Below are 27,620 nucleotides of genomic sequence, written 5' to 3'. Positions count from 1 at the left end.
CATCCTTCAGCGGATAGCACATTCGACAGTGGGCAGGGATCAACCGTGTATTCAGACTCCCAGAGCAGCCAGCAAAGTGTCATCTACTCATCTATGCCTGATGCAATACCTCCTGCAATTCAGCGGGTTTATAGCCCACCTCTCAGCGATAGCCAGACTTTGCCCCATGGTCTTCAGCAGCTGGGACCCTACCAGCAGTCTTCAGTTGTAAGCATAATGGTTTCCTTAAAATACTTTGTATTTATGGATCCCCACATATAACCTTTAAAAACAAATTCTTTTTCAGATTCTAGACTCTGAGTCCAGTTTCCCCACATAAATATATGAAGCTCCCCCATATATATGAATTGGTGCCATAAAAACACATATGCTTATCTACTCAGTATGTATGTTTGCTTTAGCTAGTGTACTCTAACAAACTAAGCAGGTGCAAATACATTTAATTCAACCCAAGTGTGTTTATTAATTTAACTGTAACCAAATTAGAACCCTAAACATTATTGTTTTAAGCATTCTCTCATTTGTTGTGTTTTCTCGCTGTCCCTATAGCCACATATTATTGTTCCTTCATTTTCTCAAGAATCTTTCGGGTCAGATATTTCTTCCAGCTGTTCTAAAGGCCAGGCATCTGTTCAGTACCTGCGTAGCTCTTTTGTTGGGCTGAATATTTCAGAGAGGCGAAGAAGCACTTCTGTTGTAGAAGCTCCTAAATCTAACAACCAGTACCTAGGAAGTCATTCACACTTGCTCTCATGCTCCTGTTTCAACAACCAGCAAAAATTAAAGGAACTGTTACTGCAAGAAGAACAGCGAGAAGCTGAACACGAACCTTCAGTCTTATTCAGTGACAAAGCTGGCACGTGCCTTGTGTGCTCCTCCTCAGAGACCCCTGGGACACAGTGCTTCTGTACGCGACAGTATTTGCTACCTGCGTTGCACAGCAGTTCCTTCAGCTGCCGTCGCCATAGTGATTCAGTGGTGGCTTTGACACCAAATGCGATGCCTCTCACAGCAGAACTGCTGGGATCAAGCCTAAAGCCATTGCAGGAGAAGGAAAATGAAACCAGTGAATCACAGCTACCGGGATTGTGGAAGTCTTCAAATTCTGCCGAGTTTATGCTCATTAAACCAACCTGCCACGAGTGCTTGGCTCATCTGCTGCATTCTGGAGCAGATCTGAACAAAACTGAATTATTAATGCCTCTTAAATGTGCTATGCACATTCCTTCCGTCCTCTGCAATAGTCTAAAAACCAGCTCTGCATCTCAACCACATCATGAAACTAGTAAGCTTTATGGCAAAAGTTTAGACCTGCCTTTATTAAATGAATCTGTGCAGCATCTAATTAACCCACAAAACAGCTCTGCCTCAGTAAAAACAGCAAGCACGCCCACGAAAACCCCATGTTCAGAATTTATTTCTGAACAAGCCAGCAAGGCAGAATGTACCCAGTGTTGCCACAAGCTTGGTCCAGATCAGACTTCAGTGATGCAGAATGACTACCTGACTCAAGGCCTACCAAACATTGGGAGAAGCCTAGCTTGTAAAAAAGATGCCAGAGCTGTGGTAGGTGGAATGCCTCATTGCTTCCTCGCTTGACTTAGAAGACTGAACAATTCCAGGAATGATACTGAATGCATCCTGTTTGACCCGGAATGACTTTCAATCAATTAGAAAAGTCATGCTTGCCCTACTTTTCCCTTTTCTCTCTCCAAAATGCCTGTAATAAAACCTAAGGTGTACTTAGTTTGTATGGTCCCATGAATTCCATGACAGCATCGCTTTCTTAACCCAGGGGAGGGGAATAGCTTTGGTGATTGTACCAGCCTTCCTTTGTTGTTGCAATGGTTCCTCAGATAAATGTACTACCTCCCTTGTAAGTTTTAATCTTATGTTGCTGCTTTATTATATAAAGCAAAAGGCCTGCAACTTTGTGCAATTGCAAAATTCAACAATGTAGCTGAGTGCCTCAGTGCCCACCCAACATTTGATTTTCAGTTGTGAAGTATGGATGTGACACTCCTGATAGCTTTAAAAAGTAAAATACTTTTAACTTGACATTTGTGAGAAACATTGGTTATTGCTTTTTTATATAAATGAAAACTCTTAAAAAGTAAAATACTTTTTCATAAAGATGCACTTTGCTTAATTTTAGCCATCACAACAATTATTTATATTTGATCAGTTGCGTTTCATTTTTTTTCTTCAACACCGTTTACATCAGAGTAAGACTTCAAATAGATGACATTATGTTTTAATGAGGTCTTTTTGACATACAACATATTCCTATTAATCACTTGCAAAGAAAAGTGCCAGAAGTCATCCTTTGTAATATGGCTTTTAACTCATCAAGTTTTCATTCAGCATCCAGCCACATACATTCTGATGTTTTGTAGAGGGTTCCTGCCTTTCTGTAAAAAAATAACAATGCTATTTAATTTTTTTTAACAAGCCATTATTTGTTTTTGGCTAGCCATTTTTATTTCTGAAAAAAAGCTGCTCTTTATCGACTCGTAGACTACCTAGTGCTAACATGGCTGTTTTTTATTCATTCATAAAAATATAAAGCAACTCACATATGTAGTAACTTCTCCCTTTCCTAATGTGTTACAGCATGCTTTTAGTTGCAAATCCCCTCCCCCCCCAAAGTTTATCAACTGTTTTTAATCACTTGCCTGCCTTTCATGAAAATGTAAAGTGTGCTTTGTGTGTTTCAATTCTGTTTTCTTTAAAGTCATTTTTGTTTATGCATTTTTCATGGTTGCGTAAGCTGTTCAGGTAGCGGAGTCTAGTGAATAAACAAGACTTCTCTATGGCCTTAGTGCCCAACCACTGAAGTTACAGTCGGGGTAGGAAATATGCTGTGGGCAGGCATCAGCTCATGGGGCTATTCATTTATTACTTTTCAGTGCCCTGGAGAGGATGAATGGAATGATTTCCCCTCACCACAACCAGTCCACACTCTGCCATACATTTTGGAAATAGTGAAAATGTTCTCAGAAAGGGTTGAGACTTTGACACCTCTCCTTTTAAAAACTAAACATTATTCTGTAATCTGACTGGTGCGTGGATGCCCTAGTGTGCCTGCTCTCTGCTTTATCACCTTCTCCCCCGCCCTCCCATAACATCTTAGAGTCCAACTAGATGGGATGCAAGAGAGCCATGATGGGATGCTCCAGCACGTTTCCGAGCACAATTCAAAGTGTTGGTGCTGACCTTTAAAGCCCTAAATGGCTTCGGTCCAGTATATCTGAAGGAGCGTCTCCTCCCCCATCGTTCTGCCCGGACACTGAGGTCCAGTTCCGAGGGCCTTCTGGCGGTTCCCTCACTGCGAGAGGCCAAGTTACAGGGAACCAGGCAGAGGGCCTTCTCGGTAGTGGCGCCCGCCCTGTGGAACACCCTCCCATCAGATGTCAAAGCGATAAACAACTACCTGACATTCAGAAGACATCTGAAGGCAGCCCTGCTCAGGGAAGTTTTTAATATGTGATATTTCAGTGTATTTTTTATCTTTGTTGGAAGCCGCCCAGAGTGGCTAGGGAAACCCAGCCAGATGGGTGGGGTACAAATAATAAATTATTATTATTATTATTTAAAAAACAAAAACCACCACCCACAAAAGGAAGATAGTTGAAAAGTAGGCTGTATGTTTAGACATCATGTAGGGGGGAAATATTAGCTTTTGCAGGGAGGGGAATTTTGGCATATGTGAAGTTAATCTCCCTTACCCTTGTAACTGGTCCTGCTCAAATTGCGCACACACACACACACACACACACACACACACCTTGCTTGCTTTTGTTGGTTTAAGGAAGGCTGTGTACACACTCCCATTCATATTGCATCCACTTCTGGTTTGAGAAGCAGTTAGCCACAATCCATATCTATCCTGTCATTTATTCTGAAACACTGTGTTCTGATGCATTTCCACCCCAAAACCACCTTCAGTCTGAATTGAAAATAAGTATGAGCCTTTCTGTGTTTTAAGCTAGTAATATGTACACAGTCAAAAGGTCAGGAGATCTAATGGCAAATCTCCTGTCCCACATCTGGTTTGACTCATTCTGACAATCCCAAGAAATAAATGGTCACTACTGCACTGTAAAGGGACGCGGGTGGCGCTGTGGGTAAAAGCCTCAGTGCCTAGGGCTTGCCGATTGAAAGGTCGGCGGTTCGAATCCCCGCGGCGGGGTGCGCTCCCGCTGCTTGGTCCCAGCGCCTGCCAACCTAGCAGTTCGAAAGCACCCCCGGGTGCAAGTAGATAAATAGGGACCGCTTACCAGCGGGAAGGTAAACGGCGTTCCGTGTGCTGCGCTGGCTAGCCAGATGCAGCTTTGTCACGCTGGCCACGTGACCCGGAAGTGTCTCCGGACAGCGCTGGCCCCCGGCCTCTTGAGTGAGATGGGCGCACAACCCCAGAGTCTGTCAAGACTGGCCCGTACGGGCAGGGGTACCTTTACCTTTACCTATTGCACTGTAAATACATTATTTACCTTCATGTGGAACTGCTAGGAACTGTTGGTGGTGACTTGGAGATTCAGTGCAGGTCAGCATGCCTCAGTTTCCTCTCCACTCTCTTTCCCTTCAGTCCCCCTACCATTTCTCAGTACCATAATCATGCTTCCAGGGTTTTCCCACACCTGTCATCTGAGTCATAGGGAAAAGGGAAGTATAGGCATCACGCAATATGCTTGGGTTTTACAACCTTGCTTTTATTGCTAGTTGCTTTAGTGTGAATATTTGTTTGTTTGAATGTTCATATTTTAATATACTTCTCTTGTGAGCCATAATGGGCTAAAAGGCAGATTGCATCAGTTGTAAAATAAATAAATAAGGTCTCATCCCATTCTTGCCTTGTCTCACAGGCATAAGATAATTGCCTCCGTTTAGTGCTAATTGCTCGAGTAGCAAGTTTGCATGCCTTGGTGGAAACAGTGGACACCATGACACCAGCCAGCTTGGGCATTGTAAAGGCAGAGAACAGTGTAAATGAAGGCTGTAAAAAACAGAAAGCCATCTGTGACTTTCTGCTCCAATGCTCATACTTATTAAAGATTTTTTTTAGAAAAAGAGAAAGAAAGAAATCTCCTTGCCCACTTACAAGGGAAGCATGGAGGTCTCCAGTAAACATTTACTGCACCTGCAGGTTATGTTATTGGCATGTATGCATGCATTGTTATTGTTTCTTGTGGACACATTTTGAGTGTACTGTATTCAAGGTATTCATAGGATCACAGCACTGGAATTGAGGTTCCAGCAGCTTCGTTCCGTCCTTTCAGCCATAACTCATGTGTCTTCTTTTCTGTATTTTCTACCAAGTATGGATTACAAAACTTGGGTGTTGAGTTTTGTCCTCACTGCTTACCATAGGAAAAGGTCCACTCAGTTTATGGGCCTCACTTCTTGAACAGCTACGAGATTGCCATTAAGGAGTGATTCACAACACAACTTGGCTGTCCTGACAGCCAATAATTTTTGTAGCTTGTAGTTTTCTAAAGTAGTTCCCCCCCCTTTCTTCCCTTCAGCCTGGACTTCCAGTGGTTCAAGCTCCACCTGCTGTTGTCTCTCAGCGACCACAACATTATCAAGAACCAGCAATCCCATTCCCTCTCGTCCATCCCACCTCCGTTGCCCCTGTCCAGATGAGACAATCACAGCCTGTGTTAGCCAGCCAGCAGGTAAGTAGTTAGTTGTTGTTTTGCTTTGAAGTGGAGATGCTGAATAAACATAGGGGTGTTTTATTACCCTTTATCTCAAGCCTGCTTGTGCCATTATTACAAGTGTGGTGTAATCTTCAAATGCAGTGCTCAAATTCTAAAATGAGTTATTATAATTATGCTGCATCCATTTAATATGCAAGAAAGACAGGGAGCACTGAATTTTTAAGCCTCCATCCCTACCTGCGGTCCTTTCCGCAGCTCATCTCCTCAATTTTCTTCCATGACCAGGAGGAGAGGATACATTTCATTCTTTGGAGATGGAAAATAAGGTTTTCATCCATCATCACTTTGAGTGACCTACCTAGTACTGACCCAGATAGCGCCTCTGCAGTTTCCCAGGTTGCTTCATTTCTCACAAAAACGGGGAGGTAGTTGGTGACTTTCTGTGGGGGATGTGGAATCTGAACATGCTGCTCCTCTGGTGCAGTCCTGGGACACAATGCACAATGGAATGATGCTACATCACTATGGCATGATTCAGCCAGTCTGCAGGTGGTAGGCGATGGCTTTTCCTAGACTACATGGCTTTCCCCCCTCAACCTTTCTCTTAACAGTGTTAATTTATTATTTTCTTAGCACTTTAGCTGGTACAGAGAGGGGGGTAGAATGTTGTTGTTGTTGGCACCTATGTTGAGATATCAGGTAGTTCCTATGACAAATAAGTTATCCCCCATGGCCAGAGCACTTTGGGAACTTACGGTGTGCTCCCTTTTTCTCTCCACCAGCAGTCCATCCCACCTCCAGCTCCTCTACAGCATGTTCTAGCCAACCAGCCCATTTGCCCAGTGCAGCAACCTGCACCTCACCTATTGCCCCAGTATCAAACTCCCAGTTCTCAGGTGGCAGCTAGCAATGCATCTCTCACACCTCTGCAGGTTCCCCCTGTGCAGCAACTTCCAACAGTCCCACCTGGCCAGGTAAGCTGACCTTCGAATTCAATAAGCATTATTTATTTTGTTATAAGTAATTAATTTTGGTAGAACTTCACAGCTAATAGTTGGTATGGCAGGCTTCGCAATTAGTGTGTGGCTTCTGTGCATTTGCATCTTGTTTAGGAAATTTATTTTTATTACTTAATTGTATAGTGCATAAAATAAATTGAGCACATCCAAAAAAAGTTAAAGGTGATACATCATTGCCTGAAGACTTTCAATCTAAATACTGACACAAAAGAGAAGGGGTGGTTATAGTATGCAAACGGTATCATTTATAAAGCAGAGCAAATTGTTTCTTTCTCAAGAAAAATATAAAAGTAGGAAAAGCAAACAAAAATACTAGGTTTTAACTATAAGAGAAGAAAGAGAATGTATTTGAACCAAAACTGTGGCTTGTCAGGATAGAACTTCAGCTTATTGAACCTCATCCATCATTGGTCTCAGTCACTGATTTAGCACTTCCGTTGCCTCAGATATAAAGGAGAAACTGAGCTGGGCGTCATCTGCATACAAATTAGGTGTTGTTCCAAACCCCTGGATAACCTAGTGCAGTCAATTCATATAGATGTTTAAAAGCATGGGAGATAAAATGGAAACGTCTAGGATGCGATACCAAAAATGCTGTGGGGCTGAGGAGTAGCCTCTAAGTACCAGTATCTGGAACTGGTCTTCCGGTTGTTGAAACCAGCCCAGACATGGCCACTGTTACTGAAAAATTCCAGAGGCACACTTTACACCGTCTGTTCTGTTGAAGTAAGCCATGGTTTACTGGCTTTGTGTTATGTCCAAAGAATAATGCTTTGTCATAGCTCAGTTGGTTAGAGTGTGGGATGCCTGATTATCGTCTTCCAAAGCAACTACTCTATTCTGAACTTAAAAATGGAAAGTGTAATTCTGGTGGTCAACAAAAGAGGTTTAAAGACTGTCTCAAGGCAAATCTAAAAAAAAAGTAGTATAAACACCAACAACTGGAAAACACTGGCTGCGAGCGCTCCAGTTGGAGAACAGCCTTTACCAAAGGTGTCATGGGCTTTGAAGACACTCAAACGCAGAACACAAGGGAGAAACATGCTAGGAGGAAGGCACGCTTGGCAAATCCACATCGTGATCAACCCCCGCCCAGAAACCATTGTCCCCACTGTGGAAGGACATGTGGGTCCATAATTGGCCTCCCCAGTCACTTACGGACTCATTGTTAAAACCGTGTTTACGGAAGACAATCTTACTGAGCTACAAGTGATTGCCAAAGAAGAAGAAGGTGCTCATAATGCCAAGGTTGCAGTTTTGATCCCCATATGGAACAGCTGCATATTCCTGCCTTGCAGGGGGTTGGACTAGATGATCCTCAAGCTCCTTTCCAACTCTACGAGTCTATGATCTGATGGCGTGGGCTCTAGCCCACAATAAGTTCTGTGCCATAATAAGCCAGTTAGTATTTTAATGTTCCTCAGTCTCCATTTGTTGTTATTGCTTTGCATTTTCTGAATGTATGCAAAAACAACTGAGGAAGGGAACAGTGGAAAGAGACTTCCAGCCATAGGAAAAGCAAAGCAGGACAGTGAAAACAACAGAACAGCTGACACAAAGGGATTACCAAAGAAAAGCAAAAACAAAGACCAATCAACCAGTGAACCATAGCAATAAAGATAACGTTTGGGCTTCTTTGAATAAATTGTGTTATTTACATTCCTTGTCCTCCATTTGGTCTTAATTTTTCTGAATTGTTTTGTTGAAAATTTAATTAGTAGTAGGGTAGACAGGCCATAGATACTGAAAATTCTGCATGATGGACAAGATATGACTCCATTTTCCCCCATGAGCTCTCACTTCATCACCTCCCCCGCCTTCATTTCTTATTGTAGTGCTCAGGTTGTTATTTCCTTTAGCAGTAGCAGAAATATAAATGCTTTTCAATGGCTTATAATAGATTTTCTGAACAATAAGTTGAAGGTGAACAAGTACCTTTGCTCTTTTTCTGACTGTATCAAAATAGGGGAGGGGGAACCCACAATGCTTTGTTCCAGAACAGAAGATGCCTATTGAAGACAAGGTCCCTGGCCTGATTAGATTTTTCTGCGCTTTGTTTCCTATGTTAAAGCCACATGTTAAGTAATAGCTGACACTGCCTTATGTTGGGTTCAAATGCATTTGCCTCTTACCTAAGAAAGAGAGAGAGAGAGAGAGAGAGAGAGAGAGAGAGAGAGAAGGTGCTCACATGTTTTGAAAGCATTTTTATTTTCATATATTTTTTCTTGAGTCTAAAAAATTGTGTGGGTATATCTCTCTATAACACACGATTTCAATTTTTTTCAGTATCTCTGCAAAATATTTCTGAACAGTTACACCAGTTGTTATGTCCATTTATTTTGCTGGTGCAACAAACTTTTTAAATTTTGAGCATTTAGTGTAATTGCTCCACCAGTATTTGTGAAGGAAACTCTCTGCTTAAGGACAATGGTTGTGTACAATATATTGCACACAAATACTAGCTTTTCAGCTTCCTGTCATCATCCCCTTCCTTTCCTCAAAAGCCAGTGTAAGGTTGGGTGACTCTTGAGAGCAGCATTCCATGACACACAAAGGGTGCACAAGAAGGAAAAGATTGACAAATTCATGTCCACAAAGAAGCACTTTGGGCACTGTGCATACTGCACATGCATTCTTGCGTGCGCAAACACACAGACAAGTCCTTGTGATCTCAGTCCACCAGAAAGAATGTGATTGTCTGTACTGGTGAGTGTGGATAAAGAGGTGGCAAATAATTTTTTTAGGTGATTAGTAGTAGTAGGCCTGGCGATATCAAGCCACTCACCATGTTTTTAAAACTAAAAGAACAAGAAAAGTAAAAATGCAGAACTCAGTGAGGCAGACACATTGCTCAGACAATGTTTTCAGAAGTCCCTTCACACTCTGATTCCCTTGGTTTTTTCCACAAAGTGGGAAATTTCAGCTGCTCTTAAAGCCCACATCAAATTAAAATTAGGATTCCAGGAAATTGGTTCTTTCCCCCTAAATGCTTAGCTTAATATATAAGAATGGACATATAATTGAGGGGTAGAGAGAGAGGAAGAGAGTGGTTTTGTTCCTTACTCAATGGCTCACTTATCTTCTGGATTTCTGCTCAGATTCCCTCCTTCCTTTTTTCCACTTGAGGAGATATGGTACTTGTCCTGCTCTTTTTCAGAAGCTGAGTTGCTTGTAGCTTGGTCTGCATCTCATAGCCAAATTAAATTCTCCTGCTACCAATCGAGGCCTCCTCAGATAGTACATATACTATTAGAGAGTTTGTGCTCACCAACGCTAATTGCTTTCAGAGTTCTGGTGTTTACCCGCATGGATTGGCTGTTCAGAGATAGAGGAGAGAAAGATTATCAAAGGGAGATAAGAGTGGGCAGTAAATAGCTTCATCTCTGTCAAGTGCTGGATCCTAGAGCATTCAACATGGAAGCAAACATGGGAGTAGAAATGCATTCTATACCTAGATACAACTGTTTGTCACCATAAGTGATGAAAGAAGTGCAATTTGTATCCTTGTATAATCAATTTTAACATTTCCAAAATTTTATACAACCAAGCGATCGTGCCTTTATCCAATAATGCAAACTATTTTAAAACATACATGCATTTTTTAAAAAAAAATGTACCCCAGTATCTTTAGAACACAAGCTAGTGTGCAATAATACTTAAATGTGCATTAAATGAGGGAAGCAGGAGCTTCCAAAAATGGTTTAGTGCTGAAAATTCAAATGCATGTCAGTTTGCATCCCTGTAACTCCAAGGATTAATATCTTCAGTAGACGCTATCCTGTGTGATATATATATATATATATATGCTTTCGTAGATTTTCACGGGTACAGGAATGCAGGTTTTGGTGTCCTCGGGTGTCTTCCCGTGTAAAAGTTGGGGTGTCTAGGCGACGTTTCGACGAGGTCTCACTCGTCATCTTCAGGCTGGTGCTTTCGGCTTCTTGTTACTGGAACAGAGCAGGATCTCAGTGTTTGAGTTCCTATAAATACTGTTGAGGAGGTGTGGCCTCTAATGTTCTTGGGCAGAGAGGAAGTTCCCAGGCTAGTGTGCCTTTTCTTCTTTTGTTTCTTAATTACTTGAGGGATATCTTGAGTGATTTCTTGAGTTGTATCCTGAGTACCACTTAGGTGGGTCATTAGGTGTGGATTAGTTGCTAAAGCCTTTGTGTCTTGACCTCTTGAACTTTGTGAAGAGTTTTCCTGGGAAGATGGTTGTACTGCATTTTGTTGTGCTCTGGCTTGGCTTCGTGTATAGGGGCGAGCTGTGGTTTTCTGGTCTGTGCCAGCCAGATCATCTGGCTGGCACAGACCAGAAAACCACAGCTCGCCCCTATACACGAAGCCAAGCCAGAGCACAACAAAATGCAGTACAACCATCTTCCCAGGAAAACTCTTCACAAAGTTCAAGAGGTCAAGACACAAAGGCTTTAGCAACTAATCCACACCTAATGACCCACCTAAGTGGTACTCAGGATACAACTCAAGAAATCACTCAAGATATCCCTCAAGTAATTAAGAAACAAAAGAAGAAAAGGCACACTAGCCTGGGAACTTCCTCTCTGCCCAAGAACATTAGAGGCCACACCTCCTCAACAGTATTTATAGGAACTCAAACACTGAGATCCTGCTCTGTTCCAGTAACAAGAAGCCGAAAGCACCAGCCTGAAGATGACGAGTGAGACCTCGTCGAAACGTCGCCTAGACACCCCAACTTTTACACGGGAAGACACCCGAGGACACCAAAACCTGCATATATATATATATATATATATATATATATATATATATGCTTTCGTAGATTTTCACGGGTACAGGAATGCAGGTTTTGGTGTCCTCGGGTATCTTCCCGTGTAAAAGTTGGGGTGTCTAGGCGACGTTTCGACGAGGTCTCACTCGTCATCTTCAGGCTGGTGCTTTCGGCTTCTTGTTACTGGAACAGAGCAGGATCTCAGTGTTTGAGTTCCTATAAATACTGTTGAGGAGGTGTGGCCTCCAATGTTCTGGGCAGAGAGGAAGTTCCCAGGCTAGTGTGCCTTTTCTTCTTTTGTTCCTTAATTGCTTGAGGGATATCTTGAGTGATTTCTTGAGTGATATCCTGAGTACCACTTAGGTGGGTCATTAGGTGTGGATTAGTTGCTAAAGCCTTTGTGTCTTGACCTCTTGAACTTTGTGAAGAGTTTTTCTGAGAAGATGGGTGTACTACATTTAGTTGTGCTTTGGCTTGGCTTCGTGTATAGGGGCGAGCTGTGGTTTTGTGGCCTGTGCCAGCCAGATCTGTGTAGGGATTGCAGGGGGGTGCAGCATCCGGAGGTGCCACCATGGTTTGGCTACTGGATGGTGTCTGTAATTTATCTGTGGAGAGGGTCTGGGTTTGGGTCTGGTGTGGTTGATTGGTGATGGCGTTCTGTGTGCCTCTGGATCTGGTGTCAGTTTTTGTGGGGAGGGCTAATTTCCAGATGTCTGGCAAGCGGGATGTGTCGTCACGCTTGTTCATGTTGTGAGGGTGTTTCTCTATCTCGATGGCTTCCATGATTATTCTCTTGTGGTGATGTTCCATGTTAGAGAGCAATTTGGAATCTGCAAAATTAATTTCGTGTCCTGTTTCTTTCATGTGTTGGAAGAGAGAGGAAGTTTTTTCTTCTTTTTTGACGGCATTCTTGTGTTCTGCGATACGTGCATTTATTCGTCTGTTTGTTTGTCCAATGTACGTGGCTGGGCAGACTTTGCAGGGTATTTCATAGACCCCTTGGTTTTCCAACTGGATTTTATCCTTGGGGTTTCTGAGGATATTGGCTATTTTTTTGGTTGGCGCAAAAGGCTGTTTTGATATTGTGTTTATGGAGGATTTTGCTAATTTTATCTGTAGTGCCCTTGATATAAGGAAGGAGGGCCATGCCATTGTTTTCTTCTGTGTCTTGGTTTTTGGGGGGTGTTTCTTTTTGGATTAGCTTCGTAACCCTGTTTTGCTGGTATCCATTGGCAATTAACACATTTGAGAGATTCTGTAACTCAGTTGTCAAGTGGTCTTTGTCAGCCAGGCGTTTGGTTCTGGAGATGAGAGTCTTGGCTACGGAGTTTATTTGTGCAGGGTGGTGGTGTGATTGTGCATGTAAGTAGCGGTTGGTGTGTGTTTTTTCCCCGGTAGATAGTGTGTCCTAGGGAGCCATCAGGTTTTTTGTAGATTAGGACGTCAAGAAAGGGAAGTTGGTTGTTGGCTTCTATTTCCATAGTGAATTGTATTTTGGGGTGTAGGCAAAAACTGACACCAGATCCAGAGGCACACAGAACGCCATCACCAATCAACCACACCAGACCCAAACCCAGACCCTCTCCACAGATAAATTACAGACACCATCCAGTAGCCAAACCATGGTGGCACCTCCGGATGCTGCACCCCCCTGCAATCCCTACACAGATCTGGCTGGCACAGGCCACAAAACCACAGCTCGCCCCTATACACGAAGCCAAGCCAAAGCACAACTAAATGTAGTACACCCATCTTCTCAGAAAAACTCTTCACAAAGTTCAAGAGGTCAAGACACAAAGGCTTTAGCAACTAATCCACACCTAATGACCCACCTAAGTGGTACTCAGGATATCACTCAAGAAATCACTCAAGATATCCCTCAAGCAATTAAGGAACAAAAGAAGAAAAGGCACACTAGCCTGGGAACTTCCTCTCTGCCCAGAACATTGGAGGCCACACCTCCTCAACAGTATTTATAGGAACTCAAACACTGAGATCCTGCTCTGTTCCAGTAACAAGAAGCCGAAAGCACCAGCCTGAAGATGACGAGTGAGACCTCGTCGAAACGTCGCCTAGACACCCCAACTTTTACACGGGAAGATACCCGAGGACACCAAAACCTGCATATATATATATATATATATATATATATATATATATATATATATATAAAATGCATTAAATGAGGTTTTTTATTGTTTAATGCTGAACACTTTTGTGCATATCTGCTTGTAATGATTAGGATTAATCATATGTATATAGTTATCACCCAGTTTTTAAAAATGTATAATAAATGTATAAAATGTAGTACCTTGAATGGCATGCACTGGAGGCTTATTATGCAAGTTAAGTGTTTCTCAAACTATATGTAATTGCGTCCCAGCTTCTAATTGTGTTCAGTCTAACATGCTTTGCCCATCCTGAACTTCCTTAAGGATGCTTTCCCAGCTCTTATATCCCCTGCATTGCTTCCACCCACACAAACTGCAGTATTCTATCTCCCCATCCTTTGCATACCTGCTTTCCCCACACCACATCGTCTCCAGTTGGAATAAAAGAACCTACAGCAGTTGGGACCTTTCAACACCCCCATCTTCCTTATCAAGGATTCTAGTGGATTTCCAATCCTCACTTTGGAAAATGCTGGATTTTAACACTTGCAGGTCTTCTACCAATACAACATGCAAACCCTTGCACAGACTTCTAGTTTGAGAAACACTGCAAAATTTTGATTTGTGGAAAGCATTAAGCTGCATGCAGAAGAAAATAAGTTTGCCCTGACTTGGCTGTAACTTTGCAGTGACTTGCAGCAACTTCAATATGGGCAGAATCAGGGGTGGTGTTTCCTTTTTCACCGCTTGAGGCAAAACTGGAAGTGCCGTCCTGCTGGCAGAAAAGCACCTCCGCCATCAACCCTGATTTCAGGCAAGATCACCAATTTTTAGTGAGGTATTGCCCAAAATGGATGTGATCTTGCCTGAAATTGGCGCTGATGGTGATGGTGCTTCTCCACTGCTGGTGGAGGTGGTGGGGCCTCACCCTGCCTAATACCTGGGCTGGCTCGGGTCAGGATATTCTCCCTTCACTTCAAGTTACAAGAGTCTCTCTGCATAGCATGGCACTCTGCTGAACTGAACAAGAAAGCCCGTTCAAAATAGGAGCTCCATGTATACTGTATGTATAGTATACATATTAACATATACAGTATAGTATAGTATAGTATAGTATAGTATAGTATAGTATAGTATAGTATAGTACAATACAGTATAGTATAATACACACACACACACACACACACACTTTATACATGCATATAGAAAAACTCTGAATCAGGGCTCTGGTATTTAGAACCTGTGTGTGGGAGATGTGCAAAACACCTGCCCAAAGATGTTTCTAGTGCAGGTACATAGAACGAGCGATTATTAATAGATTGCTGCATGATTAATAAGTTTCCTTTGCAATAATTTTGAACTGCTCAGATTAACACGCAGTTGCTTTCAAGTCTTCTTCTCTGTTTGTTCTAAAATCAATCTTGCTTGCTCTCTGCGTAGACCCAAGAAAATGGGCGGAAATCACTATTCATCGTACTTATCATATTAGTAAGGCAAATGTGCCAGCCTGGAACGCTCTTTGCAATTCACGTAATATTATATTTTTTTTCAGATTCCTCAGTTTCCCGTCATTCCTGCAGTTACTCCTCTGGCAGGACTTGATAGCCACCCTCCAAACTTGTCTGATATACCTGCTGCAAATGCGCCCCCTATACCTGCTCCTTCTCAGTATTTTCCTCCAGCTGTGATTTTACCAAGCTTCCCCATGAACCCTGCTCTGCCACTGACATCAAATTCCCCTGCCCTGCCCATGCAAGCCGTCAACCTTCCTCATACTTCTGTGGCTTCCTTGGTCTTGCCCTGCCAAACAATTGTGCCAAATATGTCGGCTGCTCCAGTACCATTACTCGCTGTAGCTCCGCCAGGAGTGTCAGCTTTGCCAGCACATCATGCAGTAGCCCAGCTCTCCCAGCAGCAGATGTACCAGGCTACCCTCCAGCAGATAATTCAGAATGAAGTTCTTCCCTCTCCCCATCACACCCAGAACATGCAAGCAGTTTCACAACAGCAGCAACAGCAGCTGCCTCCACTTCCTCAGTCACTTCAACCAAGCATAATTCATCCTTCAGAACAGACTATGTCTGCATCTGGGGCTGGTAATCAGGTAATCTGTTTGACATTGGACTTTCTCGGTACTAGAACATAGGAGTATCACTCTTAAGTAACAGTTCTGTAGCCTGTTTCACTATAAAAGCAAATAGGGGAATTTGCCCTGCGGAGGTAGAACCAGAAAACCAGTCACTTTGGAAAAGGAATTTGTTTAATAAAAGTTTTAGGGTGATGAAAAGTAGAATATAGCAAGTGGCTGGCAAACGATAGTTGATGGGCATGCCTCAAGTGCCCCATCTCCTGTCGCAGGAGATGGTACAATATCTTATCAACAGTGAAGAAAATTTTGCTTTTGCAATTAAGAAATAAATAAGTAGGTGATCTACACAGATCTACTTATATTTAATTCATTTATAATTTTGCTTATATACCACCAAAATTGCTTTAAAAGCAGACTGTTCTTCAACAAAGGGATTTTTACTGGGGACTAATTTCAGAAATATTATTTTGAGGATATTTATATATAATAGTAACAAATATTATTCTGCATTGTTGCAACTGCAGATTTTTAGGGTCACTGAAACATTCAATACTAGCATTTACAGAGACAAAAATAGGAGTCTCTTAATAAAACAAGTTTATAACAGAATATAGAATTAAAGAATATTAACCACAATTTGAGCAGAAATGAGATTATAATGAGAATGAAGACTGCTTAAGAATGATAAAAATGGGAATTTTATAAGAAGCCATTGCATTTTATCATTATCGTCCACCTTCTTAAAATTCATAACATTTCATCTCAACCTATTGTTCTGTATCTTCAGCTTTACTGTATCTAAGTTTCTGTCTTCAGCCATATATTTGGTACACATAGATTGTTTGTGAAGAACTTAAGTTCATGTGATTCCCACCTACCCTCCACTGAACCAATGGTATTACTCCCATTGGATTCCATAATAGTTGCACCAGGCCTTGTAGCTCTCTAAGCATTGCCTGTCACATACTGATAAACGTCTATCAGTTTTGACTTAAATTCATGATTCCTTATTTGTTCTCAAAGGAGACTTGTGATACATGATGAGGAGCCTTGACCAGAAGATGTTTATGTTTTATGTCTTGCCATGGGAATGTGAAAAAACTGGCATCCCAGATTGCCTCTATTTCACTTGCACTGATCACTAAGTTAGTTTCTGTCTTCAGATTTAGAAATCTTGGAACTCCCTTGGCTGTAATGAGTTGTAGTCAATAACTCGTCCTACTCAGAGTAGAGCCACAGACAGGAGAAGTCCATTGATTTCAGCAGGCCTACTCAAAGCAGGGCTAGCATTGCCTAGAACCCAGTCTTTTAAAATGGATCAAAAATATAGGCTTTCCTCATCTTTCCCCAGTGCATGGAGATTGTGAAAGAACTGCTGTACTGGACTGTTGTGTCCACATGTTCCTTTCAAGGAAGCATTGTTCATTTTCACCCAAAATGAAACAATTATGTAAACTTGACAACATCCCTTTATATTAAATTTAAACTACTTTAAAACTATGTGCAGTGAATGCTAACAATGCAGGCTATTTTTTTTCTTTCTGTCTTGGCGTCACAACACACACTACATATAAAACGCACACAAACATCAATTATAAGGCACATTAATAGTACTAAAAGTGACTTTCTCTGTCTTCTGTGCTTTCCTTTGCTGCTGCTGCTGCCTCTTCTATTGTGTCTCTCTTCTGTATCCCATCCCTGCTTCAGCTTCCTGCTCAGGTAAAGCTTGATTCAGTCATTTGAAACTTGCACAGTTCTAGCTTCTTGTACCAAGGAGAAATATATGCATAATGATGTGCCCATACTCAGTGCTGTTATGGAGAACTTCCCTTTTGTTACTGCATTGCAAGGGGTTGGACTAGATGGCCCTGGGGTCCCTTCCAACTCTACAGTTCTATAATTCTGTAAATCATAGGTCATTTGTACACAAAGAAAGGGCTCTTAAACACTCGTTTCAGTGAGTCTCTTTAGCGCAAACACTTTAAGGTGTTTGCTTCTTTAACTATGTGGGATTCAGTAATATAAGGCCTGAACACGTGATTTTCATGACAAAATGACTGGAATTGGCGCAGAATACCTGTTGCATAACACAAGCATTAGTAGAACTCCTCCTTTAGATTTAGAACTTGGAAGAATCCATTTCATCTGAAGCTGCTCTAGAGACCATCACATACAGTATTCCACACAGGGGATTTGTGGAATAAGTGGCATTATGTTTCTGTTTTCTTCCCCAAACATTTGAAGTGGTTTTCAAATGCAATAACCAAATTAATATGTGCAAGGAAACAGAAGCCTGGTTTTCCCACCACTCTGTGCTAAACCATGGTTTAGTGCAAACAAGGAAACGTGTGGGCTCCTGGAGCAGAGATTGTGTCGAATTCTCTGCTCTCCAGCAATTTTGTTGTTGCACTTTGCTAAATAACTTCTCTCTGGAAGCCTGCAGTTTTCTCACTCATTCTGAGGCATGATTTGGCTTAGTGTTACGTGCAAAGAAAGGTATAGTGTCAGCAATGTGTAAAGATGTGACATTATGCTTATTTTGTTGATTGTGGGGAGGACCCTAGTTTTATATTTTAAAAATCTACATCCAGCATTTAGACATTATGACTTGATCCAGTTCCTAATTCTTGAACTGAGCCCCATTTCACAGAAATAATCATGTTGTGATTGTCTGAAATGCAACCACTCTCACCTTGTACATACAACTAAATTCCCCTGATGTGAGTGGGTAATCTTTATCATCCTGACAAGTTGTAAGGAAGGTGTGAATAGATCTGAGGTTTAGCTATGTGGTGAAATAGATGTGTATGGGCTCTTAGAAGCTGCTTCATAAAATAAAGCATTCATGTGCAGCAACTTGCCACGCAGATCTGGTGATTTAACTCACAACTCGCTTTGGTTATCTGCAGTGGTGTGCTGAAAATTTTCAGATCTGAGTGGTGAGCTGTTGCATATGATAAGTCACTGTTTGTCTGAATGGGCCTTCCTTCCTTCCTTCCTTCCTTCCTTCCTTCCTTCCTTCCTTCCTTCCTTCCTTTCTTCCTTCCTTTGTTTTTCAAAACAAAAAGCACTTAAGTATGGTTTCATCGCACTACAGTGCAATGATTTGTATTAAAAAGGTTTTTTTATTTAAAACAATTATGAGTTTAGCTATGTGAATTATTAATATCATAAATGGAATTGATGCTACTAACAGGTGTGTGCTATGTTGCAACAGATTATTGGACACCCTCAGTATACTGTGGATATTGGGACCCAGATGCCTGCATTGCCAGTGCAGCCTTCTGCAGTTATGTCACCACCATTGCAGTTGCAGCCTGAAGTATTGCAACCCTGTATTGGTCCAGAAGGTCTTCCACAAAGCACCATTGCTCCATCAAATGCAGCAATGCCTATAGATCATGGGCTGCCTCTCCAGTCTACTGGTTATCTGCCGCCTCAGCCAGATAATCACCAGCCTCTGGGCCAGCAGGTCCAAACTTCATGCCCAGTTATGCCACAGGCTACAGAATCTTCTCAAGAGGTAGTACTTCTTATTTTGCTAATGAATCCTTAGTGCTGTTAACTATCAGAAAATTCATTGGTCTAGTTGAATGAGCTGTTTTCTCAATTGCCAGGGTAGAGTCTCCTAAAATCAATTCACCTCCTGTGAATTTTTTATGATCCTCCTCTCAGTGATATTTATAAGTTCTTTATAAGAAATAATTCAAAATCTTCGTTCTTCATATTTATATTCATTCCACAGCTTTCTGAGTACCTTCCTTTCCATAAACTAATGCTTCTTTATTCAGTTTCCCACCACAATAGCATAGTGATAATAATATAAAGTGACCTGCATTTTAAAGATTGGTCTTTTGTTAGTCTTTGGCTGAAACTTGCCGCTGCGGATATTACCAGCTGATTCATCTGATATCAGTGCTAGCACATGATGCTGCTCCATAGGGGGAACAGCTTCAAAGGCATTATGACTAGTAATTTCCTCAAAGAGAGGGTGTCCTCAAAGATTGTTTGCTATGCTGGCACAAAGTTGGCCATTGAAATCAATGGAAATTACAAGTGCTAGGCCGTGGCTGGATTTGCACACAAATATTAATTTTGCAGGTGAAAAAACTGTTTCTTCTTTCCATTTTAGGAGCATGGAATAATGGAAAAGCAGCAGTCACTATCACAGAGCTGTGAAAGGTATCCTCACTATTTGTCTAGTACAGTGGCATACCAATCATTAACTGTTATCATGTCTACACAAATTCCTGCAGTGGTGAAGAGGATTTGAAACGTTTTCTAGGGCAGGGGTGGAGAACCTCTGGCTTGCGGGCCAATCTTTGTCCATTCAGGAGTCCAGTTTGGCCCACAAGGCCATTTCCCATGACTGTCAATCATTCTACATCCCTTATGCTGTCAACTGATAGGTGGGAGGATGAGGGTTCAGTTCTGCATTGGGTGTGAGTGCCTGTTTCCAGAACATGCACACAGCCAAACTAAGCAGGAATTATCCTCTACTCAACAGCTGGGGTTAAATCCTGCTGGGAACAGGCACGTGCAGCCAAAGCGAATATTTAAAATGCAGGCTTCTTTCTCCCACCCACCCCGGGTTAGAGAAAGAAGCATTTTGCTGGCCCTATGCTTAGCTGTTCCAAAACGACAGGGGCTAGCAAGGAGCCTAGAACTGGAAAAGCACTTATTTCTCCCCTCTCTCTGGGGCTGGGGGAGAAAGAAGCCTGCCATTTACATCCTTGGTTTGTGTATTCTTGTTACAGCATAGAAACAGGCACATGAAGCCAAAGAACCCCTGTGAAACACCAAGCATGGGGCTATCAACACCCCTGCTGCTGCAGTTCCCAAGACTGTGCTGATGTGTACCACAGAAACATTTACTAATAATGGAGAAATTGTATTTTGGACAACTTGTCTTCCACTATTGATTATCTCATCAGAACACCATTTTAAAAACACTGTTCCAGACCCCCCAAAATTTTCAGTTTTGTTGTTATTGTTAGTCATTATGTTTCCCAAGGTACACTGTGAGAAGAGCATGAGGATATTTTTAATTAAAAACATAAATGCATTTAAACAGCTGAAAGAAATAGTTGTCCATCTGGTGTCTGTTTCCTAATTTGATATGAGGGACTGTTTGATTTGAGCAAATTCTGTGCAGTCAAAGCCTGGATGAAAAAGGAAGCACAGAATCTTAAATTTTATTTATAAATATCCTCTTCTACCAATGCATAGCTTGGGACCCTCCAAGCTAAATGTAGTTTGCCAGTAGGTCACCAAGTGAGTACTGCTTCTCAGTAGGTTCTGGACAAATGAAAAGAAAAACTAAATTTAGACACATTGATGGATAGATCTGTCAGTGAACATGGCAGTTAAAATTCATAGTAAAAATCTTGCTGGCAGCATTAGAGACGGAATACCTAATGAGGTGGACCTTTGATCTCTTGCAAAAAGGCATGTTCTAAAGAGTTTGTGGTGATTTTGAGGGGGAGCTTTTAAAAGAATGCTGCATGTTCATACTATTTGTCTTCTGTCTTCATTTTTACTCCTTATTGCAAAGTTACATGAGTCCTGATGTGGCTTCTGGTAAAGAGATGAGTGACAGTTTTGAAGGAACAAGTGGAAGTAGTAAACAGGAAGGAAAATCTTCCAAGAAGCATAAGAAATCAACACGTACTCGTTCACGCCAGGAAAAATCCAACAGGCCCAAACTGACAATTTTAAATGTAAGTCAGCTACATTTGCTTAAGACTTACTTATATATTTATATTCCTGTTCTACTCCACGCATGGGTAAAAGATACTATTCCTGGCAACCCTGAAATTTCTGGTTGGGAGAATTACTTTGATGACAGAATATTTATGAATGAGATGTTTTTGCCACCCTGGGCTCCTTTGGGAGTGTTAGAAATAATTGTTGATTCTTTTTATAGGTATGCAACACAGGGGATAAGATGGTGGAATGCCAGCTAGAAACACACAATCACAAAATGGTTACATTTAAGTTTGATTTAGATGGCGATGCACCAGAAGAAATTGCTACTTACATGGTAAGATCTTTCTTTAGATTCATTAGCTGAATTGATGCCACAGCCTTCTTAGTGCAGCCACAAAAAAGTATTTCTGATCATTCAGAAGGGAGCTATTGAGGTGCAGCCTGATTTCTGTTTAGCATCCCAATTCTGGATGTGTGTTTGGTGCCCAGTATGGTGCTGATAGACACCCTGACACCCATGGAAACCACATGCCAAGGCTCCCTACCCCTCCTATTTTTAATTATTTTTAACTTCTTCTTCTTTAAACCTTCTGAGTTGGCTGGGATCACGTCAAAGCGAAGGGCTGGCCTCTTCAAATTGACCCTGGGACCCATATGGACCCAGAGGAGTTCTTAGGAAGTGAAGATGGCTGATGGTTGCAAGCTGATGCTTTGCTCTGCAGTGTGCTCATCCTCCCAGAAGAAGAATAAAAGAAAAAGGGGTCTCTTTGTTGATGCCTGGTAAGCAGGGAGGGGAAGCTAGACTTAGTCTATACTATACACTATACTATACTATACTATACTATACACACAGGCGAATAGTAAGAGGGGATGTTTTTTACCTCCCTATGAGTGACCCACTTTTGCCCTCTTCTCATTACTGTTTGGAAAGTCAGTGTGCCGTGTGGGATGAGAGGTGCTACTCTGGCCTTCATACATGCTAGTCACAATTTATTGCTGTTGCATATGTGCAACAGATGCTTCAGGTGTTCATGAAAACTGGTGCTAATTTGGCTCAGATATATTCAATATGCTATCCTTAATTGCTCTGGCATAAGCAGGGCAAGTTGAAAGTTCCCAGTGACCCATCAACTAGTCCTTGAAGCTTGTGCATATTTTGAAATGCCTCTCATGCGCTAATGCATTCATTTACTGCTTAATCAAGATAGGTCAGTTACATAAGAGCAATGAATAATTTCTGTAGCTTTGCTCAGCTCTGTTGGCCAGGGAAAAGATTCATTCATTTCAAATGTAAAGCATAAACTATGGTTCATACACACCCAGTTCCATATATGTGGAACTTCTTTCCACTGCATGCTATTTTTAAAAGATTTAAATTGCCCATACAGTTACTTCTTGTTATGAAGTTACTACAGAGCGAACACTAAAGAGAATGCAGTTTTAAAATATATATATCTGTGTATCCCTATAGGTAGAAAACGAATTTATATTGCCTACTGAGAAAGAGATATTTATAGAGCAACTGAAAGAAATCATTGACAAAGCAGAAGATATGCTTAGTGAAGATACAGAAGGGGAACGAAGTTCTGATCAGGGTGCAAGCCCTCAGCAAGACACCTGCAGGCTGGAAAACAATGAGGTATTGCTAAAAAAAACCCATCCCACCAAAGGTAGATGAAAGTCTACTCTAATTGTCTTCAACAGCTTCCACTAAAAGAACTATGTAATAGTATAATATTTTTTGCTTATTTCATTAAGCAGAACTTTCAACCACAGATAAATGCCTGCAGACTACTAATGGTCTTTTTCATTTTAAATAGGTGAATCGGCAATCCCAGGCAAGAATGCCAGTGTACCAACAGAATGGTAAAAGTGTTTCCATGATTATATAAGTGACAACCTGCCCCCCCCCAAAAAAACCCTGTAAAGCAATTAATCTATATTGGATATCACTGACAATTATCTATTTTTAGAGTTCATCAGCCCAGCCACTAAACATTCTACAGAGCAAGCCCCAAGCTTAAGTCTGATTAGTGTCACGGGGGAACAGTCTTCCAACTGCTATTAGTCTTGCTAGATGGCACCATCACATTAAAGGGAAATGAGCACTGACTGATTGTTCTCCCTATTGCAAGTAATGTTTCTTCCTGACTCTTACTTACGTTGGCAAATCAGTTATGAATATCATAGTAGCGCTGTGCTGGTGACACTTCCATCCTTCAGGATACCTTTCCACTTCAAAAGAGGTTTGTCTCTACATGTGCATATATGCACTACTGCAGACATAAAAGATAAGTGTAAGCATATTAATTGTGGCTTTCTGGTAGTCTACAGGTTTTGGCAGAAGATGAAATCTAAAACACATAGCCTAAGCCTCAAAATCCTGCAAAGATTGCTTCTAGCTTTCAATTCACTTATTATGGGTGCTATTCTAAATTTTGTTCATAGTAAGCCTGTTGAAATTCATGAACCCAATTTTGTCATGGTCTGAATGCAACACTGTGCTTCTGTGCACAATTACCTGCACATGGTGAGATTTATTTCTGAGTAGGGATGGCAGGGAAATTCAGTTCTGTTTGCATTAAAAGTGAACCTACCTTGCTCAGACTTTCTGAAAAAATATAAGAACTGAAACACTGCCATCCGTCAGAATTCAGACTTTTCCAAATTTTGCAATGCAGTTCTCCAGTCCAATAATGTTTACAGAAATGCATATACTACAATGAAATGTGCATAAAAATGCAATATATCAGGGGAAATTGCTCTGCGTATATTCCAGAGAACTCTGTACAAAAATGTGTATATTAGGAGAAACTTACTAATGAATTTTCATGATGACTTTTTTAAAGAAAAAAAAAGAAAACTCCTCTGGAAATGTAGAGAACTGAATTTAAGATGGATAAGAAATTGGGAGAAACTGATATTGGCATGTTTGCTCACCCCTGTTCTTGAAGAAACATGTCTAGGATTAGGCTGCAAGCATGACGGTAGCCGTTGCTCTAGACTTCATGATTTCCATCAGCCTTGGGGAAGCATCATCTTTAAATGTGGTAGTCCTGCATTATTGTTTTTTGAATTTCTTCTTGAAATTAAAGACAGTGTATCTTTTGCATTATGTGCTGATTTCATTGGAGCAATATTGGCCTCTTGCCCGTGTTTGATATAGAAATAGTGACCATTCCAACCCTCCTTTTGTGATTAGTTCTGCATACAGGAAAGCGGTGGTTTATCATTTGTCCTGTTGTGGAAAATCCAGCTGCTGAAGCACCAGAATTCACTTCACCAGCTCCTCAAAGTGCAAAACAGGCCGACGCCCCAGGTACTTGAGAACTTTAAAGATTTAAGAACAAATCATAGAATTCCTATATGTTCCTGTCCTTCCAGCCACTTACACAAAAATCATAGCATAAGAGAAAACTCGCTACCTTTTAGAAACTCATTTACTATTTTTCAAAAATGAAACACATGGGAAAGTGAAAAGATATAGCAGGAAAGCATTTAAAACTAACTACGTGGCCAATAAAAATATATTTGGATTTATTCAAGATACCATCTTCAGGATTTTCATTTCTTTTGTCGCCAGGGTTTGATGGGCCACAATCAATAATGCAGAGGCAGTTGCACGCAGAAGCCATCCACAAATGTGTGGGTCCCATAGCTTTAAAGTAGCAATTAGCTTTCCCCGGAAAAGGCATTTATTTCAATCATTCATTACTCAAGAGAATTGGAATAGCCAAGGGCAAGCGGAACAAGTTAGAGGCAAATTAGTGTCAAAACCTTGCTACAAAAGAGTACGCATTTATGAACATTGAACTTGATCCTTTTTGTTTTACATGCGTAGATGTAATTGAAGTTCCTGTCACATAAATGAATTTTAAAGACTCTGTAATGCATGCACCACCTTGTTATTAATCTCAATTTTCCAGTTGGTTGAAATGGGGCAGTGCATCATTACTACTAATAGCCAATAAAGGGCAATACATCTTGCATTAGAAAAATTGCTATATATAGCTGTTATAGTAAGCGAGAGTAGCCTGTCGTTATGATCACGTTTTAGCTGTAGATGTAAAACAAAATGTACACAATATTCTTGTTTACATACAGAAAATCATCTGTTTTAAAACTGCTTTAAGACAAGGAGAGCACTTCAGCTGTTTAAAGTGTTTTATCATTCTGCTCTTACATTTCTGGTCATATGTTTGAGGCTCCATTTGAGGCTACAAACGGAAGTGCCATTCTCTGAACTCAGGGTTTCTTTTTCTTTTATTTACAGATGTAGAACAGTCAGATGATCAGCAGCAGAGCTCTACAGCAACAGACCAACCCACAAACACAGCCCATCAGCAGCTTTCAAGCCAAAGGAGTGCCACGGACAGCCCCAAAACAACTCCTGCTCCTCTGACACAAGTCTCCACTGCAGCACCAACCTCCCTTCCACAGGTCCAGCTAGAAACATCCACTGCAACACCCCCAGTGACGGCTCCATGTGCTCCAGAACAGGTTGCTGACAACACAGGCCAGCCAGAGTACCCTCCGCAACAACAGCCTGTTGCATCCAGTCAGCCTGGTACACCTGCTGCCCCCAGTGCAACTTCACTCGAAGAACGTCCTGAGGCTCAGCTTCCTCTAAATCCCCCATTGCAGGCACTCCAACGAATAGATGAAAACCCTTGTGTCCCTGAGACAGAGGCTGAACAGGGCACTGCTGGGATGCCAGAGCCGATCCAGACTGTTCCTGCACAGGCAGCAGAAGCCCACCCACTCCCTGCTGTCTCTGATGCGACTATTTTGGAACACCAGCCTCCAACACAAATCCTCAGCTTGCCAGACAGCAGTCAGCCTAGTCAGATGCCTCCTTCTTTTGCAAGCCAGGCAGTTCCTGTGTCTGCTGTCCCTGATCCTCTGATTCTAGCAGCACCTCAGCTTTCAAGTCCCCCTCACTCATCAGCAGCTACATCCCAGTTACAAGCCCAGTCCCAGCCCACGTCATCCACTGGCCTTGCAGTTAGCGCTCCTCAGCCGCCTTGTGCTGTAGAATCAGACGGTGAAGGGCCACCAAGAGTTGATTTTGCTGACAACACAATCAAGAGTCTGGATGAGAAGCTGCGCAACTTGCTCTACCAGGAGTATGTCCCAACATCTTCTGCATCTGCAGCAACACCGGACAGCTTTGCACCTATAGACCAAGGAGATGGTGAATTTAACTTGGCACCTTTGCCTGCGCTTGTGTTGGACCTGAAAGTTCCTGTAGCTGGCATGGATGTTAAGTCAGCTGAGGATCAACCTGAACTCACCACGTCTCCCGTTCCGGCAAGTCAACCTGTGGCTGTGGTGCCTGTGGTACCACTGACACAGAAATCATGCAAACCTCTGCTAAGAGTGCTGCAGTTTATGGGCTTTGTAAACCAGAATTCAGAAACGAAGAGCCGATGGTAGCTTTTTTCAAACTATTGCACTTGTTATGCTGTGTGGTCTGCTTCACAAAGCAAATACATGGTTCTCAGTTATTGGTGCAAATTTAAAAATATTCTTTCTTTGTGGTGTACAATATATGCCTTCATCAAACATTGCAAACTCACTGTCATTATCCTTAAGAGACAAAAACCAAACTTGTCATTTGAGAGGGGTGCATTGTGTTTCAGGCTATTTGAGGTCTAACTACCAAGATAGTACAAAGTCCTCTTAATATTTTTTTTAAAGTAAACTTTACTTCTTCCTCCACTCAAAAGTTCTATGCACAGAGAGAAAAATCTGGTGCCCATGATCAAAATAAATTCTAATGTGTTGTTACCATTGGCCCTTAGTTTCTGAACATTGGTGAAACCAAGCCTTATTTTAAACTTAACATTTTTTTTCCAACTAAGAGATTGTTTATTGGAATATGAGAATGAAAATAAGGTATACTGCATCCATAGCCTTATTTCTCTCATTTGGCTGGCTGCTCATTATTTGATGTATAGGATTTTGCCAAAGGTGAGATCAAGGTAGGAATTCTGTGCTCTTCTTTCCCCCCCAAGTCTAATGAAGAAGTCTGCATGTAGATATTGACTCTGCAATATCTTTTGCCCCTTTCTAGTGGGTTCTATTTCCCAAGGAAGATTTCCTGTTCTGATAAACACATTTATCAGTACATTTATTAACTTCTTTCTGTAGTGATAGAAGTGAGGAGAGGCGTGCACAAATCAGACATCTGCTCCTAATCTCGCCCTGGGAAGAATTTGGGGCAAAGTAACAAGCGAAAGGGACGCGGATGTCGCTGTGGGTTAAACCACAGAGCCTAGG

The 27,620-nt window shown here is 41.6% G+C and overlaps 1 protein-coding gene across 22 annotated transcripts in view; it reads left to right on the top strand.

Moving 5' to 3' along the window:
• The window catches only part of WNK2 (WNK lysine deficient protein kinase 2), a 112,684-nt gene that overhangs the window by 47,835 nt on the left and 37,229 nt on the right, over positions 1–27,620 (top strand). For 14 of the 22 annotated variants that reach the window (XR_013391971.1, XR_013391972.1, XR_013391973.1 and 11 more), the window contains 13 exons: positions 11–207; positions 5,526–5,678; positions 6,446–6,637; positions 15,093–15,644; positions 17,337–17,348; positions 18,847–19,152; positions 19,762–19,811; positions 21,184–21,349; positions 21,556–21,672; positions 22,810–22,977; positions 23,159–23,204; positions 24,541–24,657; positions 25,612–26,648. Coding sequence is in view for 19 of the 22 variants with exons in the window: in XM_077924903.1 (XP_077781029.1) it covers positions 11–207; positions 5,526–5,678; positions 6,446–6,637; positions 15,093–15,644; positions 17,337–17,348; positions 18,847–19,152; positions 19,762–19,811; positions 21,184–21,349; positions 21,556–21,672; positions 22,810–22,977; positions 23,159–23,204; positions 24,541–24,657; positions 25,612–26,648 (3,113 nt within the window). In the remaining 3 variants the exon portion in view is untranslated. The remainder of the gene's footprint in view (positions 1–10; positions 208–5,525; positions 5,679–6,445; positions 6,638–15,092; positions 15,645–17,336; positions 17,349–18,846; positions 19,153–19,761; positions 19,812–21,183; positions 21,350–21,555; positions 21,673–22,809; positions 22,978–23,158; positions 23,205–24,540; positions 24,658–25,611; positions 26,649–27,620) is intronic. The other 8 variants (XM_077924898.1, XM_077924893.1, XM_077924894.1 and 5 more) reach the window with 8 other exon arrangements.

The sequence above is a fragment of the Podarcis muralis genome, chromosome 2, assembly GCF_964188315.1.
Source record: "Podarcis muralis chromosome 2, rPodMur119.hap1.1, whole genome shotgun sequence".
Classification (NCBI taxonomy): Eukaryota; Metazoa; Chordata; class Lepidosauria; order Squamata; family Lacertidae; genus Podarcis; species Podarcis muralis.
The sequence above is the reverse complement of the archived record's forward strand: the minus strand, read 5'-3'. Positions and strand labels throughout refer to the sequence as shown.